This window comes from Rhineura floridana, chromosome 1, assembly GCF_030035675.1.
Source record: "Rhineura floridana isolate rRhiFlo1 chromosome 1, rRhiFlo1.hap2, whole genome shotgun sequence".
Lineage (NCBI taxonomy): Eukaryota > Metazoa > Chordata > Lepidosauria > Squamata > Rhineuridae > Rhineura > Rhineura floridana.
Genome location: NC_084480.1, coordinates 50,745,402 through 50,763,125, shown reverse-complemented (window position 1 = coordinate 50,763,125; position 17,724 = coordinate 50,745,402). Strand labels below are relative to the sequence as shown.

At 43.8% G+C, this 17,724-nt stretch overlaps 1 protein-coding gene across 2 annotated transcripts in view; it reads left to right on the top strand.

Annotated features, from left to right (window-relative positions):
• BDP1 (B double prime 1, subunit of RNA polymerase III transcription initiation factor IIIB) overlaps positions 1 to 17,724 on the top strand; it is a 93,637-nt gene that overhangs the window by 70,883 nt on the left and 5,030 nt on the right. Inside the window, exons 37-41 of one of the 2 annotated variants that reach the window (XM_061621305.1) lie at positions 379 to 565; positions 1,903 to 2,128; positions 5,099 to 5,141; positions 5,836 to 6,130; positions 6,672 to 6,915. In XM_061621305.1, coding sequence (XP_061477289.1) covers positions 379 to 565; positions 1,903 to 2,128; positions 5,099 to 5,141; positions 5,836 to 6,130; positions 6,672 to 6,915 — 995 coding nt within the window. Of the gene's footprint in view, positions 1 to 378; positions 566 to 1,902; positions 2,129 to 3,495; positions 3,689 to 5,098; positions 5,142 to 5,835; positions 6,131 to 6,671; positions 6,916 to 17,724 lie in introns of those variants that run through there. The other variant, XM_061621315.1, reaches the window with a different exon arrangement.

Below are 17,724 nucleotides of genomic sequence, written 5' to 3'. Positions count from 1 at the left end.
ACCCTTGAAAACTCAGGGTGGTGGTGCCCTGAGGACATTCTCTGTGGTGGCCCCTAACTTGTGGAACTCCTCCCCACCAAAGTGGTCTGGCAACTTTGCTGCAGTTTTAGATGAATGCTGAAGACACACCTCTTTACCCTGGCCTTTGACAACTGAGAGAGTTTTTTTTAGGACCCACCCTGTTCTGGGATTTTAGGTTGTTTTTAAATTGTTTTTAATGCCATATTTTAAAATTGTTGTAACCCACCTGGGGACCTTTGGGTGAAGGCTGGGTAATAAATGATGATGATCACAATAATAGAATAACCATACACAGAATCGTTTAAACTTTGTTTTGTATATTTTTAATACTTTATTTTTCCCGTTTGTGTGTCTTAGTAGTGAGTGATCCAAAGGCAGAGGAGGAGCCAACATTCATTTTAACATTGGTGGAAATCTCACCTGGTTCCGAGAATTGCAATGATATATCTGGTTTGCAACAAGAAGTTTCTGAGGAGTTGCTTCCAGCACCAATATTTTGTACCACAGACAATATGGACTCTATGGAACTGACAAGAGAAGATAAGTAAGAAACATTCTCTTTTAAGATGAACTGATGTTCATTTGTGGGCGGTCTTAAGACTGGAGATAATGGGCTCATGTGCTGTTGTATGAGCTTAAGATATGCTTCTCATCTTGTCCCACTGGCCTAACATTGTAAACAAATCTGAGAAGGGATTGAAAGGGAGGCCTTGGGCTTGGGTGTTAGACCTGTTGGCTCCCTTATGGACTTCTTCACCAAAATACAAGTTAACTAAACAAGGATCTGTGTTTAGCTGAGTGCAGAATTCCCCTGATCTTGGGAGGCAAAAGTGAAATCTCCACATTTCTACCGGGGAGGGGGAGTAGGGTACAGCATACAAACCCAAGGCCTGGTCCCACTGTAACCTTGGTACACTCCTGGGGACCAACAAGTAACAAGGGAAGAGACTCTGTCTTCAAGCCTGCATCCGGAGTATTGTCCTGCCTATACCTTCTCTTGAAAATAGATGTAACATTATACTTCCTTCTTAAGGTTGTGTGTGAGTGTGTATACATATACATTTTAACAAGCATTTAAAGCAGGGGAAGGGGGAATGGCAGGCCAGATGTGGCACCCGGGGCCTCCCATGTGGTCTGTAGCATCATCTCATTCTGCCTTGCCACTGCCTTTTGACATGAGGGGGGGGGAAGCCTTCTGTTGTGGCCAATAGAAGGCTTTTTTAAAGCTTAATTGCAATACAGTGGATATTTTGGGGGGAGATAGGGTTGCAGCTGGAGAAGGGTTAATTCTGTCCCCCCAACTGCAGCTTCCAGGAATCTTTCACATGCAAACGCACGCACGCACACACACACAAAATTAGGCTTGAAAAAAGCTAAAATGTGTATGGGGCACAGCCTGCAGAGGGTTATTAAAGAGGGAATGTTGCCCTTAGGCCAAAAAAGAATTAGTCACCCGTGATTAAAGTGGAAGAGACTTGGCCCTTTCAACTGTTGAAAGTTTTACAGGTTAATTCTTGTGGAAACCTGAAGCAGGATTTAGGTTTCCCCTCTTCTTGTGGCCACACAAATATTCATGATAACTATAGAGTTACTGACTGATCCGTGGCTAAAACATATTGTAAGCCTTATCTTGGCAAAGAACAAAATATCTCCCTGTGAGCTCAAGACAGGGAAAGATTTTCAGGATAAAAGTTTTTACTGCTCTGTCCTAACTGTACATTAGTTACTTGGAGTGAAGCCCCATTCATCTTAGGACATCTTCCAAGTGGAGGTGATAAGCATTGTAATCTTAAAACTGCTTAAAATATTGCTGTTAATTAGGATGTTAATTTTAATTAAATATTGGTAATTTCACACCTTTCATGTGGCAACATTGTGCAGCTTGGGATCCCTAACAGCTGCCATTGAAGAAAATGCTGTCTCTGTGGCCAGCACTTCAAAGACAGGAGGATTGCAGGCAGCCTCATTGGGACAATGGACTGATCTGGGTTCGACCCCTTGGAAGAATCTGAAAAAGTGTGCTGTAGCTCTTGAAGAAAGTGGCAGTTGTCCTGAGAAGAAAAGACTGCCTCCTTCTCCAGGGGAAAACTTGAAAAGCTCCAATAAGGTCAGAGATTAATTCAGGGAATCACATTTGGGTTCACTGTCTGTTACTTGAGCAAGGAAAAATTTGGATGCTGAATGAAAAAAGAATGGAGAAAGCACTTCTAATATGTCGGAATGCTGGGAGGGGCGGTGGGTTATGGCAGCAGCAGATATGGGTTTATTTCTAAGAACCACGCACTCTGGTGAGCTCCGAGTAGACCTGTATCAGTAGCTACAGTTGAAAACAGCATGCTTAATATTTTTAAGATGTGTTTTCAGCTGCTTCTTTATATTTATTGTATGGTGCAGTCGTCTATGCCATTTTGAGACATGTATATTTAGGGAATTGATTCCGAAGAAGAAATCTAGAATTAATGAATATTTTAAACCACTTGTTTGGGAATTCTGAGAACAGCTTTAAACTTGATTTTTTTCCACAAAAGAATACAGATTGGGACTGGAACAAATACAGTCAACAATTAAATGGAAAACTATCTACATTTGTTTAGCTTGTGCTAAGACCAGTGTAAACACCACCTCTTTTCATCACTATTTGCAAGCAGGAAGTCAGTTTCTGTAAAATTTTACGAGGATTCTTGTCTTTTCTGACAACTCCGGAAGAAACCTGTTTGTCACATTGTGGATTATAGGAATGTGCCAAAGGTAATATAGCACTTCCTCATTCTTGTCAAACTTGTATACAAACTCCCTCCCTAGATTATATACTGCAGGGGTTGCTAACCTGTGGCCCAAGGGCTGTATGTGGCCCCCCCAAAGGTTTTAGTGGCCCCCCAAGGCCCCTGAAAATTTGTCAATTTTTTTTAAAAATAAAAAATATTGTTTACTGTTTCTGTAGGTTTCCCTTTCAGGATGCCAAAAGATTTTTGGTGCTCCCCCATTTGTCCATTGTTTAAAATCATTGGTTGCTTATAAAGAATGACATCATAATAAAAGGTTTTGTTTTTTCTTCTGACCATTCCCTGGGTCCCATGTTTAACCTGGCGATAACTGAGAAGGAACATGACCTTGGGATCATAGTAAATAGCTCGATGAAGATGTAGACCCAATGTACGGCAGCTGTAAAAATGGCAAATTCTATGCTAGGGATCTTTAGGAAAGGGATTGAAAAATAAAACTGCTGATATCATAATGCTTTTATACAAATGTATGGTGTGACTGCACTGGGAGTACTGTGTTAAGTTCTGGTCGCCTCACCTCAAAAAGTATATTGTAGAGTTGGTAAAGGTTCAGTAAAGGACAACCAGAATGATCAAGGGGATGGAGCAAATTTCCCTATGAGAAAAAGTTGCAACATTTGGGGCTTTTTATTCTTGAAAAAAGATGTAGAGTAGGAATAAGAAGGGTTTTGTCACTCTCTCATAACTCTAGAACTCGTGGACATCCAATGAAGCTCAATGTTGGAAGATTCAGGACAGACAAAAGAAAGTACTTCTTCACACAACTTATAAACAGTGATGATCACTAACCTGGATGGTTTTAAAAGAAGATTAGACAAATTCATGCAGGAAAAGGTTGTGTTGTAGCCACACTGTCGGAGGCAGTATGCTTCTGTGTACCAATTGCTGGAACCCTTAGGAGGGGAGAGTTCTGTTGCACTTGGGTACTGCTACGAGCTTCTCACAGGCATCTGGTTGGCCACTGCGTGAGAACAGGATGCTGGACTAGGGTCATTTGTCTGATCCAGCACACTCTTCTTATATTCTTATGCTGTGATGCCAAAAGGTTTTTGTGACTCTCCCAAAATTTTGTCCTTTAATTTTTTAAAAAAGTTTTAAAACTTCCTTAAATAATGATTAAAAATGAATTAAAATAGAGTAGAATAGCTAATGAGTAGGCCTTTTGGAAGGCAGCCTTGAGAACTGCAGTTTTCAGAAAGCCCACTTTTGCATTTTGGTTCCCAGAGGTTAACCATGGCTCAGTATAACTGAAATTTCATCTTGAAAGGGGTTAGCCACTGCCAGTGTACTGTATTGGGGAGTATGCCATCTAAAGCTGCAGATTAATCTGAAAACTACAATGATTTTTTTCACTGAGGACTCTTAGTTATGGAAAGTAGGGGCCATATCCAACACTGCAGCTCTGTGGGTGCAAGGGACTTCCATGCATGCAATGGGACTTCCTTGTCTGTCTCCTCCAGGCCTTGCCTCCGCAGCCTTATCATTAGCTCTGGAGACTAGGTTGGGAGACCATCTGGAGCAGATTTGGGGTGCAGGGTGGGGAGATAAAAGGAAGTCCCGTTGTGCTAGTGGAACCCCATTGGTGCAGCATTGGATAAAACCCTAATTTTCCAGTCACACAAAATATTTTCTTTTTCTTTCCTCTCCCAGCACACTCTTAAAGTCTGCTCCAAGGGGGTCCTCCAACCCACAGGAACAGATTTTGAGGGTGCGCGGGGAGCTGCAGGGGAAAGGAGGGGAAAGAGTTTGATTGTGCAAGTGGAAGTCTCCTGTGCTAGCAAAAAAGCAGTGCTGGATGTGACTGCATAGTTGTTCCCTGGTTCTCAAATGATTAAATACAACTTTAGTTGGATAGTTATATAAGTTTCTAGCCTCCTTGCAACTTCTGTTTTAACTGCCTTAGAGCAGTCAGCAGGAAAATAATTAACGAAAACCCTAATGGTTTTCTCAAAGCAGTTTTCAGAATAAGAAATAGAGAAATGGATTTGTTGTTCGTCAAGCAAAATTTTGGAAGACCATCAGATTGTAACTTGAATCCCCAAACCTATGTATTTAAGGTGGAGGATATTGCAGAGTGTTTCAACATATTTACCCTTTGTTCATTATCTTAACTCAACCTTGTAGCCGCATATATTTGTGCACAAACTATGCTAATTCAACCTTACTTCAGGGAAAGAAGCCCTATGATTTCTGATGGATTATGTGAAAGAAGAGCTTTAAGCTTTCTAAACTTGAAACAAACTAATAGAAGCAATTGCACTGGCCTTTTACACTGATTTTCATATTTTATGCAGGACGCTTGCATTAAATCAAGTTCTGTACCAAGGAAAGCTGCTGGTAGGTGACATTTATACTTGTTTTCATACACAAAGATATGGTACATGTGAGTTTCTGTAGATGGATATTCAGATATGCCAGGATCCAAAATGCTGGATCAGTCAAGGGGCTGCTATTAATCCAGTGGTATTTTTGATCTTTTTTAAATTTCACAGCAGGTTTCTCCCATCCATATAAAAAACTTCATTTTTTCTTTTAACTATTTCTATATCTGCATTTCAAAGAAATACCATGGTGGTTTACTTGATAAAAACACAGCATGTAACATAAGAACAATAAAAACTATCAGTAAAACATGAATTACAGTTACTGTAGCCAGAGATACTAGGAGCAGGTAAGCTTAGATGAAGATGTAAGTTTTTAGTTTCTGGCAGAAGCACCCAACTGATTGCTGATTTTGAAAATCTTCTGTCTCCTCCCTAGTTTGAAAAACAGTTTGTCATGTGATAAGTGTTTGGGAGGAAGCTGTTTGAGAAATGCATCTATAGCCATCTTTGGGCACACAGAACTTGTTGGATCTTGGGCATGGATTAATTACTGGATGTCTGTATCTGTGTGACTGACTGTCTGCAGGGGAAGAAGACAAATGGGTTATTTTACATAGAGTAAAACTGAATTTCCCTGCAGTAGGCCCAAGTAGCAGATTCTTTATTTTTGCTTATTTATTCATATTTCTTGTCGTCTTTTATTAAAGAAAAAAACTCAGAAAAATTGAACATTGCAAAGAAGAAAACCTCATCTACCTCTGGACCAGTACCTGAAACGACAGAGCTAAAAGTGATGGCAAGAGAGCACCTTCAATCTTCTCTGAATTTAGGGGCTATGCTACTTGATGAAATAGCTAGTACAGATGACCAAGTACCAAGAACACTCCATGCAGGAAAAGCAAAAACAAGTGAAAAACAGAAAACCTCTGTCGACACTTTTAGATCTGTACAATCAGAGCAAGTTGGAAGCACAGCAGTCCTTCCAAAAGCACCATTATCCAGGTACCTGTTTAGCAGTTGTTTTTAGTATGTTATTTCTCTCCCCCAAGTCTTTTATTTAACACTGTAGTGAAGTTGAGAAACCCAGAGTCCCCAATGTATGGCTGCTAGTCCTATGTTAAGCTGTTGGTATGTTATGGAAATAACTTAGTAGTAATGTTGAATCTCTATCTCTGTTTAAACAGTCACATTTGACAGTCACATTTGCTTATTAGTTTTACTTCACTAAAGTCTGTATTACCCTGCTTTCCTACTGAAATAGTTTACAGGAAGTAAGTGCTATGCAAGCAGTAGAATACACTCACTTGAACACCATGTCAGATAATTATACCATTTATAACCACCTATATACCACCAACGGGTCCCTATTCTGTAGCATACCGAGCAGGACAGTTAATCTAGATCTGTGGGGAAAAATGTGTTTTGACTGTTTTCTTTTTAAAAATTAGTCTCAACAAGTCTTAATGTTCAGTAGGAGTAGGAGTTGTTATTGTACAGACATTGTAGTTTGTTGGAAGACTTGTTTTAATTTTGTCTTGAACAGGTCATCTAAAAGATCTCTGGGATTTTTACCTTTAATTTGTAAAAATAATAATGATGAAGAGGTAACTAGTAAAGGGAATAAACAGTCTCTCCAGAAATCTCATATACTGGCCTCTGAAAACACTGTTGGATATCAAACTTTGTTCACAAGCGATAACAAGGAAGACACTCAAGAAAACAATTCCTTTCCATCAACCATCTCATCACCCTCAAACTGTGAGAATGAAAGCTCATCTACTGTTCAGGTATGCATGATTATCTTTACAGGGCTCTATCAGTTAAAGTGTGCTAAACTCTGCAATGATATTGTTCAGTTCTTCAGTTATCAGTGCATTCCTCATCTCTTTTAGGTTGCACATGGAAAGGTGCTTTAGTCACTAGGCTATATTTACGTTTTAATTGTTTTACTACACGACTAATAGAATGTAGACCTGCATGATCATCTCAAGACAGATCCTGCTACGATAAACAGCTGGTGAATTTTTGTGTTAATCTATCTGCCAAAATAGTGATTGGCTCCCCACAACCTTCTTGGGCTTCTGGTGTCGTGATGTGGTATGAATTATAACGAGGCCGCTGCCTTCTTTAATGAGAGTGGAGGAGAACATTAATAATTATGAGATATTAGCTGGCTATAAAATCAGTAGGGGTAAAACAGAGATGATAGGTTTAAACAGATCAACCGAAACAAAGCAGAAAATAAAAGAGAAATATCAATATAACTGGATAAAGGGTCCAGTAAAATATTTGGGAATTAGATTGACATTGGATTTACAAGATTTATATAAGAATAATTATGAATTTTTATTTAGGGAGTGCATAGTTCTTATTTCAGAATAGGAAAAATTATCTTTATCCTTTTCATGAAGAATTGCAGCAGTTAAAATGAATACAGTATATCACTAAAGATCATTTTTTATGATCTTTGCCTATCAAAATACTACCCTCCATAATTAATAAATGGCAACAGCTAGTATCTAAATTTATTTGGCAGAATAAAAAACCTAGACTAAAAGCCAAAGTGTTATACGATGAGAAAAAAAGGAGGATTGCAAGGTCCAACCTTAAATTTGTTGTATATTTCAAATTGTTTCAGCTGGATAACTGATTGGATTGTAGAACCATATGAAGGGATTGTACTATTTGAGCAAACTTTGGTTGGATTCCCTTTGCATCACATCCTCTGGGGAGAATATAAGTATAGAAGAGCAATATTAAAAAGTAACTTCTTCTTATCAAATATATGGAACATATGGGATTTAGGGTTGCCAGGTCAGAAGCATCCCAAAACCTGAGATTTTAGGAGCGGGCCCAAGTGATGTCACGGGGTGGGCCCGAGTGATGTCACGGGGTGGGCCCGAGTGATGTCACGGGGCGGGCCCGAGTGATGTCACGGGGCGGGCCCGAGTGATGTCACGGGGCGGGCCCGAGTGATGTCACGGGGCGGGCCCGAGTGATGTCACGGGGCGGGCCCGAGTGATGTCACGGGGCGGGCCCGAGTGATGTCACGGGGCGGGCCCGAGTGATGTCACGGGGCGGGCCCGAGTGATGTCACGGGGCGGGCCCGAGTGATGTCACGGGGCGGGCCCGAGTGATGTCACGGGGCGGGCCCGAGTGATGTCATTAAGCATGATACATTAAGCATCAACCACAGTTGCTTGGAGCGTACAATTAAAAAAAATATCTGACTGGAAATTAAGCTAGACATTTTAGCTAAAAGATGGAGCCTGGGTAGGGAACATTTAATCTAGCCTACTTGCTTTCGGCAAGAAGGGTTTAAGTGCCTTCAGGCCAGGCCAGTCACCAGAAGGCCACTGTAGGAAGAAAGGGGCCTAGTGTTGTGGAGATGGGAGCATTCGGGAGTAAAGATGGATGCTCCTGAAGGCTGCAATTCTAAACACACGAACTAAGCCCCCATAGAACTTAACAGGACTTACTTCTGAGTAGATATAGTTTGGATTGTGCTGTTGGTAAAGCTTGACTAAGGATCCTCTGCAAAGATATCCATATCCAAGCAGGGTTGGCAACCCCCTGCCTGGAATGCCCTGCCCTTATCTTTTAATGTGGCTGCTCCAAACTTCTTTACAGATTTGACCCTTCACTTCAGAAAGAGGTCTGAGAAATGAGTAAGAGTAAGAAGATTCTCTACCCTTTCTGTCTGCATAGATGCCCTCATCCTTCCCCGGAGCCCAGCAGAAGCTCTGGGCCAGGCGGGACGCAGTGGCATCTTGTAGAGGACACCCTCCCCTTTCATGGGGCATGATTTGTGCTGTCCCAGAGCAGATTTTGGGGTGGGCACCCCAGTTACTTATTTTTTCCTGTATGTTTTGGTCTGCTTTGATTTTGCATAGATGCCCTCCTCCGTGCCTTGCGCCCAGCAGAAGCTCTGGGCCAGACGGTACGCAGTGGCATCTCGTAGAGGACACCCTCCCCTTTCCTGGGGTATATGATTTGTCCTGTCCCAGAGCAGATTTTGGGGTGGGCACCCCCAGTTACTTATTTTTTATGATTTTATGACATCATTATGTATTTATGATAATATCAGAAACCTGATGATTTTGATTGCATAAATGTATTGTTATTCTTGACGAGGAGAGTCCCCCGATCACAGTGATATATCATACAGGGTACCCCAACATATATTTTGTGGTTCAGAGACATGTTAAGTTTGGTTTGAAGTTGCTGTAGTTTTCTTTTTTAGTGTTTTGAACTTTCAAGCAAATAAGGAGCTGGGAACTAGGAACCAACTTCAGCGTCGTATCAGTTAAATAGATTAAACAGTCGCAGGGGGGTGGCTGACGTTTTGGTGTATATCTCGGGAACCAGACCACCTAGAAACTTAATTTTTTTAAAAAATTGAAGCTGAGAGTCTGGAGATTAAGGGGTGCTAGCCAGAGAGGGGCCCCATAAACCGGAGACCTGGTAACTCTAATGGGATTGATATAAAAGACTTCTCAGCCTGAGACCATCTCCTATTGAATCAAAGTTGGATATAATGAGATGTGATATTTCAAGTTTCAAAATGTGGAAACAATTTAAGTTGTTTAGGTTGCAAGACTATGAAAATTGGTTCATATGGATGCAAGAAAATGGGTACATATGTAGAAGTTAAGAGATGAAAGGCAATAACCCTCCTTAGTTTGAATGTTTCCAAGTTGGATCTAAAGTTTAAGGTTAAATCGAATCAGAGAAATAACAGAATTTGAGAAAGCTGTATTAAATATAAACATTGACTGGCAAAGATTTACCATTTACAGGCAGACCCTGCTTAACATCGCTTCACTTAACGTCACCTCGCTATAACGTACATGCTCCATACGCCACCATACCCCACTTTAACGTATGCGTGCTTGGCAATTACGGACACTTAATGGCATGATGCTGCTGCCATCTAGTGGCGATTGCAGTGCAGTACATGCATAGATAATTGCTTCACTTTAAGTACATTTTCACTTTACATACACGCTCCGGTCCCATTGCGTATGTTAAAGCGGGGTATGCCTGTATTATTGAAGTACGAAACAGATGATGAGCAAGAAAAAATATATATGGTGAAATGGGTCCAAAACATCAGGGAAAATATACCAATGAAGGTGTGGGAAAATTTTCCCTATGAGTCCGGCCATCACAGCGGGTGTTAGCTCCACCTATCGTGCGAAGGCAAGAATGTCTTTGAAGTCAAGACTAGGGGCGTCAGGCCCCTCCCACTCTCCAGTTCATTCTTGCCTTCGTACGAACAAGATTGGAAAACTTATCATTGAGATCCTATAGCGTAGCATTTAGCTAAGTTGTTTTTGTATTTGTTTATTTGTTTTGACTGGGTGCGAACCCAGCGTCGCTTGTGTGTCTTCCCAGTCCTTCTTTCCCTACTTTCACTTACCTCTGTTGCTTGTTGAGGTTTTTTCCCTCAAAGACCGCGGCTGCGGTTCTCCCTGATTTGGCTTTAACATTTTATTTTCGTTCTCTCTCCTGCTTGTCTGGCGACCCCCACAGAGACCGCAGCTGCGGTGCTCTGTGTTTTTTGGCCGTTTTGAGCTTCGGGAGATCGCAGCCTTTTCTCTCCCGTAGCGGTTCTGCTTTTCTCAAGTTGCGCTCTGTGGAGCCCTTGAAGAGACCGCGGCTGCCGTTTTCTCCGAGGCGGGAGCCTGCGGCTGCGGCTCCCTCCAACCTTTTTTAATCTACCAGGGTTCTGCCTCCCTGGAGCCTGGCGATCCGGCTTTCTCTCCGCTCCTTTATTTCGTCGCGGAGAGCCCTGTTCCCGCCGGCGACAGCGGCTTGCCTCCTGCTGCCTCAGCCCTCACAGGCTTTTCTCGGCACGTTAGTTTCACCGCGGCTAGCCCTGCTCCCGGCGCCGGCAGCGGCTTGCCTCCTGCTGCCTTATCCCTCACAGGCTTCTATCTGCACTTTCTTTGTGGGGGTTTTTTGGAGCCGCTAGTGCGGTTATCGGCCCCGCGGCTCCCCCTGCTAGTCTGTGCTGGGCAGCCCTTCCCCCCACTTCGTCCCCAGACGGCCGCCATTGCTCCTTCTCTCTCCGCCTTTTTTGATCGTTTTTCCCGCCCTTTTTTCCGGGCGCCATTTTTTGAATTCAAAATTCCCGCCCTTTTTGTTACCCTTTATTAACCATCGGATACCTTCCCTGCAGGCTATCTATCCGTATGTGTGCTGTATACGTGCTACAAACAGACTTACACAGGACTCACTTGCACACAAATTTACTGTGGTGCTGCAAACAGATTTACACAGGGCTGACTTGCACACAAATTTACTGTGGCTGTAATCCTAGTGGCTGGATTATATTATCAAGGCTGGAGCTACAATCCTAGTGGCTGGATTGTATTATCAAGGCTGAAGCTTTAATCCTAGTGGCTGGATTGTATTATCAAGGCTGGAGCTTTAATCCTAGTGGCTGAATGATAATTATCAAGGCTGGAGCTTTAATCCTAGTGGCTGGATTGTATTATCAAGGCTGGAACTTTAATCTTAGTGGCTGACTTGTACTAAATCTGATTTATATTGGTATATCCTGCCCTCTCTGGGGCCGTGTACCACGCCTGAAACCCAGCCTACAGCACTAATCTGAGTGTGCTAAGTCTAAATACAGCCTATAACATATTAACGCTAATACCTTAGTGCATCCTGCCCCCTCTGTGGCAGTGCACTCCGCCATCTGCCAGTGTATTCTACCCCCTCCGTGGTCGTACGCTGAGCCAGTTCGGGTCTTTACATCCTGCCCCCTCCGTGGCAGTGTACTGTACCCAAGTTAATATAAGATGGCAGAACAGCCAGGCATGCCGCAATCAACCCATATGGTGCCAGATCAGCCAGGCATGCCACAAACAACCAAGCCACAACATTCTAACACGACTAAGACCAGACACGCCAAAGCCCTGGCTAAGACAAAACATCTTTCCAGCCATAGCAAACCAAAGCGCCCACGTTACGTCTCTGTGCCAACCACCACCACAGCAACTCAGGCACACATAAGCGATATTCTCCATTCCCCTGCTGCTTCCTCTGACGAGGAAGAATTTGTTGGCTTTCCCGCTCAGTATTCGACTAACGAACCTTCCTCCGATTTACCGCCCCAAACATCTGTTCCAATAGCTCCTCAGGCACATACATCTGCCACATCCGGGCTGCAGCTGTCTCCTGATTTCCTCTCCCAACTTCAAGCCATGCTGGCATTTTTTACCCAAATGCAGTCACTACCACAAGTTCCTGCCATACCTCAACTCAACATGGAACATCGTGCGTGTCATGAAACTCACCCTTCCTGTTCACCTAACCCCTTTGATGTAGCCAGAGGCAGATGTATTGACGAAGCCTCATATGCGGAGGAGTCAACCTTCAATGACCACGTTGAAGGAGATGACTGGAGCGACTATTCAGATCATGAGGAGGATACATCATATCGCTTGTTTAATGCCTCAGAGTATCAGCCCCTGGCACGCAGGGTAGTTAATACCCTTGGTCTCCAGACAGCGCCTTCAACTTCGTCCGCCCCAGCTATCAAAGGGGCCAAGGTCCTCAAATCCCCTGCACCTACTGAACACTACATCCCGGTGCCGGACCCAATTGCCAAATTAGCCTCTGAAGAATGGGCCCATCCACTCAAAGCTCGACGCTTCAAGAACCTGGCTGACAGACTTTACGCCCTAGCCCCAGACTTTGCCACCAAGTTAGATGTCCCTGGCATAGATGAACCAATCGCTCGCCTCGTTTCACGATCGCTTTTGCCCAGGGAAGGGGAATCCCACCTAAAAGACACTACTGAGCGACGAATAGACTTCGCCCTCCGCAAGAATCACGAGGCCATTGCCCTAGCCATGCGTGCCTCCGCTTCAGCCTCCATCTTCTCTAGAGCATCTATGATGTGGCTGGATGACCTTCTAGAGGACGCTAACCCTGATCCTGTCGCCCTCAGAAGAGCACTATTGAAATTGTGTAAGACAGCAGCTTTTGTGGCCAATGCCACTTTGGATGCCACTCAATTAGGGGCACGAGCTATGACGGCTCAAATAGTCACTCGTCGCACCCTCTGGCTTTGCCACTGGCAAGCTGATTCAGCGGCCAGATTGAATCTGTCCAGGGCTCCTTACTCCGGATCTCTACTCTTCGGCGAGGAAACTCTAAAGGCAGTGCTGGTTGATCCAAAAGACGCCCACAAACCGGTTCTGGCCACAGTCAAGAACAGCAACCACAGGCCCTTCAGGCGATTTCCTTCCTTCCGTTCTAACCAGCCCTTTCGAGGAACGCGGCCAGGAGGACGAGGCCGCGACTTCAGATCTTATGATCCCAACGCATTCAGGGGCTTCTGGAACCGACGCTTCCAGGGCAGAGGTCAGTACCAAGGGCGCAGGGGCAACTCATCGTCCTCATATAAGGGAGGTCCTCGCCTACGCAAGTAGTCTTAACGCCCTCCCCATAGGTGGCAGATTACTTAATTTTGGAGATCGATGGCTGCGCCTTACTACGGTCTCCTGGATCAGGGACCTTTTCAGTTATGGCTATGCCATAGAGTTCTGGGCAACCCCATCCGACAGATTCCATCCGTCCCCTTGCCCAAGGGCACCAGCCAGGCACAACATCATGCAGACAGCTATCCACCACCTCTTGGACATAGCGGCGATAGAGCCAGTTCCCACAACTGAGAGGTCGGAAGGGGTGTACTCCCTCCTATTTGCTGTCCCAAAACGAGATTTATCATGGAGGGCGGTATTGGACCTCAAGTTTGTCAACCGTTTTGTAACATATCGCAGGTTCAAAATGGAATCACTCCATTCCATTACGGAGAGTCTGCATGAAGGAGACTTCCTGGCTTCTATCGACCTTAAGGAAGCGTATCTCCATGTGCCCATTTGTATAGCTCACAGGAAGTTTCTTCGGTTTGCTTTTGGCCACCAGCACTTTCAATATAGAGCGATGCCATTCGGCCTCTCCTCTGCTCCAAGAGTGTTTACCAAGGTGCTACTCATCCTAGTGGCTTACCTCCGGACCCAAGGCGTTCATATCTACCCATATCTGGATGATCTGTTAATACGGGCCAAGTCTGAGGAGCTGGCTCATCATCACTTAATGATCACCCTCAATGTTTTGCAGGCCTACGGCTGGCTTGTCAACTTCGACAAAAGCCATCTCCAACCAACCCAACGCCTACTACATCTAGGGGCAATGTTGGACACCCTGCAGGCAATGGTCTTCTTGGCTCCAGATCGCATCACTGCCATCACAAACATCACAAGGTCCCTGATGCGACAAACATCCGCAGACGTCATGCTTCTTGCCAGAACGCTCGGGATGTTCATTTCTACCATCCACATTGTGCCATGGGCTCGAGCACACACTCGACACCTTCAATGGACTCTGTTGCCGTTTCAACAGGACATTGCCAGCACCAACCATCGCAAAGTTCGTTTGAGCCCCGCACTGCGCCTCTCCTTCCGCTGGTAGACCAAGGTTCAACACCTCTCCAAGGGCACGTCGTTCAGAGAACCCCGCAGAACCGTTGCAACCACAGATGCCAGCCTCATCGGTTGGGGAGCCCACCGCAACTCCCAGTACGTTCAGGGGGTTTGGTCCACTGCGGAGCAAACTCAAAGCATCAACTGGCTGGAGCTAAAGGCTGTCCACTTAGCTCTATGTCATTTTCAGTCTCTGTTCCCTTTGGACCATGTGCTCATTCGAACAGACAACACGTGATCACATTTGAACAGACAAGGGGGCACCAGGTCTCGTCCCCTGCAGGACTTAGCCTCCCTAATTTTTGTCTGGGCAGAACAACATCTACAATCCCTGAAAGCAGAACATCTCAGAGGGATTTGGAATGTGACAGCAGACTGGCTCAGCAGACAACAGGTATTTCCGGGAGAATGGAAACTTCATCCAGCCATTTTCCATCGTCTCCAATGTCGGTTCGGCGCCCTCTCAGTCGACCTGTTTGCTTCCAGTCGCAATTGCCAGCTTCCCAGGTACTTTGCCCGATACCTGGACTCAACAGCAGAAGCAGTGGATGCTCTGACAACACCGTGGCCAGACGGTCTATTGTACGCCTTTCCTCCCATACCATTGTTAGCCAAAACCTTGAGGAAGGCGCGAACCGAGAGGGCACAGCTGGTTCTGATAGCACCATTTTGGCCACGCCGACCGTGGTTTTCAGATCTTCTGGCAATGTCAATGATGGATCCTTGGACACTTCCAGTCAGGCCAGACCTTCTATCCCAAGGTCCAGTACTGCATCAGGACCCTACTTGGCTCAATCTAACAGCGTGGCGTTTGAACGGGGACATTTGAGGTCAGCTGGACTGTCTGATGCAGTGATTGATATTATTTTGGCCTCGAGAAGACCATCTACCACTCGTATTTATCAACATACCTGGGGGCCTTTCTCCAAGTGGTGTCAGTCCCACCACCATGATCCATCCCAAGCCACTGTGCATCAGGTGCTGCAATTTCCTCATAGCGGCTTTATGATGGGACTTCGACCCAACACTCTACGTCGACATGCGTCCACTCTGTCGTCCATTCTCTCAGTGTCCTTTCCTGGAGATCATATTTCCTCACATCCGTTCATCAAACGCTTTTTGAGGGGAGTCGCCCTACGCTCTCCGCCTGTTGTCCATCGGTTACGTATGCTGTCCTTCAAGGTCTTGTTTCTGATTGCAATCACATCTGCCAGACGCGTTTCGGAGTTGGGCGCATTGTCTTCTGCTCGACACCTCTGCGTCTTCCATAAGGACTCTGTTGTGCTGAAGACTGATCCTTCCTTCCGTCCCAAGGTCGATTCAGTTTTTCATTGCAACCAGGACATTGTTTTACCTTCCTTTTGCCCGAATCCTACCCATCCGCTCGAGAAGGCTTGGCATTCGTTGGATGTTCGGAGGGCTCTCAAGACATACCTGTCTAGGACCCAAGAGATTCGAAGAACGGAGTCTCTGTTTGTATCCTTTCATCCAAGGTCTATGGGGCATAAAGTATCTAATTCTACCTTATCTCGTTGGTTAAGGGCATGCATTACTTTAGCATATGAGTCCCTAGTTCCAGCTAGTATAACGGCTCATTCTACCAGGTCAGCTGCCACTTCGGCTGCTTTTGCCACTAATGCTCCTGTTGCCGATATTTGTAGGGCTGCAGTCTCGTCTACCCCACACTCGTTTATAAGGCATTATAAAATTGATTGTTATGCCTCTGCTGACGCTTCTTTCGGCAGACGAGTGTTACAACAGGTTCTTAATAAGGATTAACACGTGGGTGGTCCCTCCCTGTATGGGCTGCTGTGGTACATCCCGCTGTGATGGCCGGACTCATAGGGAAAATGGACCATTGGTCTCACCTGAAGGGTGATTTTCCTATGAGTACGGACATCACGACCCTCCCAGTTGGAGGATGACTATATATTTTCTAATGTGTTATATATTACTGTTACGCTATTATATTTAAATTTAAGAGTGAAGTCAAGACTTCTAGTTCTGTTATACCGCTATGTTGCAGTCATGTTACTATGCATGGTACTATTGTGTTATTTTCCTGCTGCCAGGCCGGTTGGCCTTGTTCTTGTATCTTTATTTATTTTATTTTTTTTACAATAATTTTTATTCAAATTTTCATAAAACATACAAAACAAAATCATAAAACATTCAAAGACAAAAAACAAAACAAAACAAAAATGATTAAACAAAAAAATAAAATGTTGACTTCCCATTTGTCGCAGATCAAATCAGTTATAGGTCTACAATATATAACAATCCTGTCTCTTAAATTATATTATAAAATCACTTTCCTCCAGTAGTTATCTTAATTAATCATCAAATCTCATAAACATTACTTTATTCTTTCCACAAAAAGTCAAAGAGAGGTTTCAATTCTTTAAGAAATATATCTATCAATTTTTCTCCTAATAAACATGTCGATTAATCCATCTCGTTAATAATAATAATAATCTTATTGTCATAACCATAGTCCAAATAAACATATCGATTAATCCATCTCATCAAAATCTGTTAGGTCCAATAATTTCAATAGCCATTATTCCATTATCCATATTAATTCCATCTTCCATCTTCAATAGTCCTGTTAAGTCCAGTAATTTCAGTGTCCAATCTTCCATTATCAGTATTCCATAATAATCTTGCTGTCATAGCCATAGTCATATAATAAGAGTCTGATGGGAATTTCCTCTATCCCAAATATTTTCTTGCCATCAATTCTGAATAAGTTGCTGAAATATTGTTGTAAAGTCATATCTCTGTTCTTCTTTTTTACAAAATGCACTGGCTCATCTCTTGAGAGTTTTTCCATTGTCACATGGCTGCAGTTAATTCCATAGATTTTCTCTATATCAAGCTCCATCACATCATTCCAGTCCAGAAGATTATCCAAGCCATTGATAACTTTATCTCTAATATCTTCATTAATTTCTTCAGAGATAACATTAAATTCCAAACAGTAGATTTTATTTCTAATATCCATAAACTCCAGATCTTTTTCCAATTCCACATTTGTTCCAATCTCCAGGGCTTGTATCTTCCCTTTATTTTTTCTTTTCTCATCTCTGATCT